General features: G+C 35.7%; 2 protein-coding genes across 2 annotated transcripts in view; both read left to right on the plus strand.

Moving 5' to 3' along the window:
* The first annotated feature begins 27 nt into the window (after positions 1-27).
* LOC105556350 lies at positions 28-2,805 on the plus strand. Its single transcript, XM_012003433.1, has 2 exons — positions 28-1,375; positions 2,149-2,805. The coding sequence occupies exons 1-2, from the start codon at positions 1,230-1,232 to the stop codon at positions 2,372-2,374; spliced, it is 372 nt and encodes a 123-aa protein (XP_011858823.1). The 5' UTR covers positions 28-1,229; the 3' UTR covers positions 2,375-2,805.
* Positions 2,806-3,917: 1,112 nt separating this feature from the next.
* The window catches only part of LOC105556351, a 710-nt gene continuing 354 nt past the window's right edge, over positions 3,918-4,273 (plus strand). Inside the window, exon 1 of the mRNA XM_012003434.1 lies at positions 3,918-4,270. Coding sequence (XP_011858824.1) covers positions 3,949-4,270 — 322 coding nt within the window. The 5' untranslated portion in view covers positions 3,918-3,948. The remainder of the gene's footprint in view (positions 4,271-4,273) is intronic.

The following is a 4,273-nucleotide window of genomic DNA, read 5'->3' on the forward strand; positions in this document are numbered from 1 at the left end:
GACGAAGAGCGTTTCAAAGCACTTTTGAAGGAGGACGGTCGCCAAACAAGTCGTGAACTGGCCGAAAAAATGAACTGCGATCATAAAACGATTCTCAATCATCTTCATTCAATGGGATTTGCCGAAAAATTGGGAGCCTGGGTGCCTCACGAGCTTACCGAAAACAACAAAGAAAATCGCCTTCAAATTGCTTCTTAACATCTCGCCCGCCATCGAGCAACACGCGGTCATAAACAGCGCTTTTTGTACCGAATCGCCTATGACACCTTCTCCGTATACGTTGCAAATGTTCCGGGCTGCTTCAGCAGCTTTTTAGCCTCGATGAAAAGCGAAGAAGAGCAGGTGTCGAAAATGTTGATTTTTACCTCCTGGATATTCCATTTCTAAGCCTCAAAAGTAATAAAAAATTTAATTACTCAAAAAGACGATTAGCACAGTTTTGTAGAGCAGAAAGAGCTCTATCGAATGAATATTATACACTTTGTCAAACAGCAAAAAAATCGTTGTAAGACAAAAGAATATAAAAACGCTACGAACTTATTCCCCAACCTAATACATGTACAATTATTAATGTTTCTAATACTTTTCACATTCTTTAATGTAAATTACAAATAAGTATGTGAAACAGACATATAAAACGTGCATGATACAATTCTTATAATTATTCACATAGGTTGACCCAATGAAATCTATACACTAGAAACACGACTAACCAAATTAATCGAGACCAAGTACAGTCCATGATTGTTTAATCACAAATTCTGATAATGCATGACATACTATATGTAATGAAATAAAAGGACTTTTACATGAATACAACAGAAAACTTTATTGAAAACATAAATTGTCACACAGAGCAGCTTGTTCAATTAATTTAATAACTTATTAAGTTCTTAACAGAATATTCTGATAACCAAAACCCAGATAATCGAGTTTCTACTACTTTCGTCGTCTCTAATTTACCAATACCACGTTCAACATATGCTATTGATAAATTTAAGTCAACATAATTAGTAATAAATTAAAAGACTTTTATATTCAAATTGTCGGGCAAAAGTATATGTAATGTGTGAGTTTACACTCTTTTAATTTTCTTTTCGTCCGAAAAAGAACGGTAAACAGTCTTTGTCCTAAATACATTAGTTTTTACCCTCCAAGTAGCGTAAATAATTGGAATTGCTTCCTTTCTTAATCATTTAAATTATCAATGTAGCAAGAAGCCTCCACTTATGCAACCAAGCTATTATATTGACGATAATACTATTGACAAATTTGTGGATGAATTACGGAACCCACCAGCAGAAAGGAAATGTCAAGAAAATCCAGATATGAATTTACCTGCAAAAGGAGCGAAACTTCAAGAAGACCCTGACGAGTAACTATTCACTTTGCATTTGTTACACTGCAGTGCATGTAAATGGATCTCTGAACTAAACATTCCCTCTATTTCACTTAAATATAATCAATCTCGCATCATATAAAGCATTCATCTACACTGAGAAAAATTTTCATCGGATAAACCAATTAAATAATGTTTCCGATGGTTAATTTTTCCGATTACGTTTTCCGATTAAATTATGGATACATCCGATGAAATTTATCCGATAAAATGCAGTTACCGATGAACTTCGATTGAAAAACCGATCACATTTCTTATCGGATATACAATTTAATCGGATATATCCGTTTGTTATTATGTAATTGGATTATCCGATTATATTTAATCAGACATGCATTTTTCTCAGTGTAGGCACTGAGCATTTCATTAACCGTATAGTAAACGCGGGTTACTGGTTTTTCTACTATATTTATAAATAAAATAAATTTAACAACACAAATTATATTTTTATGTATAAATGAAAACTAAGTCAGTACTAAATAAATTATTCATGAAACTTTAACCGACCTTTTAATTAAATTATTAACTGCTCATTTAAATCCATCAAAAATAACACATTGTCCTTAATATTTTGGTAATATATGTGTAACATTAAATGCTAAATACTCTATCACGTTTCCCATTCTTTGATTATACCGTATGAAATACAGACCTAAAGTAAAGTTTCACGAGGATAGGTTTCAGGAATAATTTAAAAAATGTAAAAAGACGAACTCCTATGCTGCAAATGTGGATTTCAATGATTTCAGGATACAGGACGTGAGAATTGAACAAAGTAAAAAGAAAGCAGTTGGGAAACAGAAGGAAATTCCTTTTGATGATCCTGAACCGAGGACTTCTAGTGGCAAGACAGTTATCGTGACAGAAAGCGGAAAAACTAAGTGGCTATTACAGCATTATACTCCCGCATTTGTGTGTCAAAAGTGCAAAGAAAACCGGCAATGTACAAAGTTCGCGAATAAGACATACATATAGTCCTCAATCGTTCGATGAAACATCACTGTTCGAGATTGAACGCCTATTTTCGTTTTCCTTCTGGAGGTCTCGCGCGAGAAGACTTTCGGAAGGTTATTAGTATCATCAATCGAGAACGATCGTTTTCTTCCCGAGTCGATTCGTCCTATTGTCTTGTGAGACGATAGGACGAAAAACAATTCTTCGACTCTCGGCGCGACCTGGCGATCGGCTGAACCGCTTGTCGCTAAAGAAAGCGGCAAACACCACAACAGCTGATCGCCCGGTCGAACGGTCGCCGACCCGATAGCTCCAGCGTTCATTGGCCAACCCCCCTCAGGGAGAACCGATGATTCCGGAAAATTTCGAGGAATCACGGAGCACGTATAGGGTGTGTCCTAATACCCGTATGTCCCGTAGATGGCAGATAGACCAAACTAAATAGAAAAGTCCTATACCATTTTGCAAAATTCGCAGAAGTTATCGAGAGATTAATTTTAATGTCTGAGCAAATAAGAGCGTAGAAGGCGGCAAGCCTTAAATGCCTATCGGCGCAACGCGTGCGAAAGAAACGCACGTGACGCGGTTTTTTTCTGCTCTCGCTCACGAAACGCTTCGTGCTACCGCTGCTTCGCATTCCTGTGAATCTCGTGTAAATAAGTGATTTTATAAAAAGACTTGACTACCTTTATTCCTGCGTTCAACTTTGCTCCCTATCTTTCTCCAACAATCACCGAAGTTAAAACAGCACTTAATAAAAACACATGAGATGTCCGAAAGTATCATAGAGTCTGAATAGCAGAAATATTATAATTTCACATTATGTTGTCAATTCTGTTTTGAACAATACAAGGTTTGCGATAATTTAGAAAGAACATTAAACAAAATAGAATTGCACTTAAGGAAACTCAACAATTATATTTATTTGGATTATCATATGTTACACATAAGCGTATAACTGATATATTTCTTGATGATACATTTCTTGTACATTGTGATATGTATTAATCAAACTTTTGTATTATGTTCATAGCGTACAAGAAATAAAAATAAGTACTGCATATTTATTTTGTACAGACTTTTTTTTCGATAATTAGATTATATGTAGGTTAAACTATATAAATTGTAAATTAACCGAATATTGCATACGATTACATAAAACATTATATTAGAGCTTCCATAAACGTAACTTTGCCAATGCTTTGAATTAATCGATTTAGGGCTCATTTTTTCAATAACGGCGCGAAGGAAAGGTGGAAAACTGTGTACGAATTCACATATACATTAAAATTATTGGGCCCCTTACATCCTTCTTGGATCTAAAATTTAGCGTTCTTGTTGCTTATATGATTTGTATTATAATGGTTCTGATTTGAAGTTGAAAAGGTACCCAATAAAATGTAACTAAATTGAGGTAAAAGAGTTAATAGTCTATAATGTAACTAAGTTAAGGTAAAATTATTTAATTTTTAACTAAACTTTTATGTTTCTAACTAGACTTTACCCAACCCTGTAATTAATATATGTACGAGGGTGAGTCAAAAATTATCTGCACTTTTCGTTCTACAATTTATTTACACAAAAATAGGGGTTCAATGTGTACACCATTTTTCAACATAGTCTCCTCCCTTGGTAATGCACTTGGTCTAGCCGTCCACAAGCTTGCGTATTCCTTCCGAGAAGAAGATTTTCGGTTGGTCGCAAAGCCACTTTTGCACCGCTTCCTGCAGCCCAGATCTTGCTCCCTCCGACTTTCATCTGTTTGGGCCGCTCAAGGATGCTTTGCGAGGTCGCTAATTTTCTACAGACGTAGACGTGCAGGAAGCGGTGCAAAAGTGGCTTTGCGACCAATCGAAAATCTTCTTCTTGGAAGGGATACGCAAGCTTGTGGACCGCTGGACCAAGTGCATTGCCAAGGTT

This window comes from Vollenhovia emeryi, unplaced genomic scaffold (assembly GCF_000949405.1).
Source record: "Vollenhovia emeryi isolate VEMERY1.0 unplaced genomic scaffold, V.emery_V1.0 DF940079.1, whole genome shotgun sequence".
Lineage (NCBI taxonomy): Eukaryota > Metazoa > Arthropoda > Insecta > Hymenoptera > Formicidae > Vollenhovia > Vollenhovia emeryi.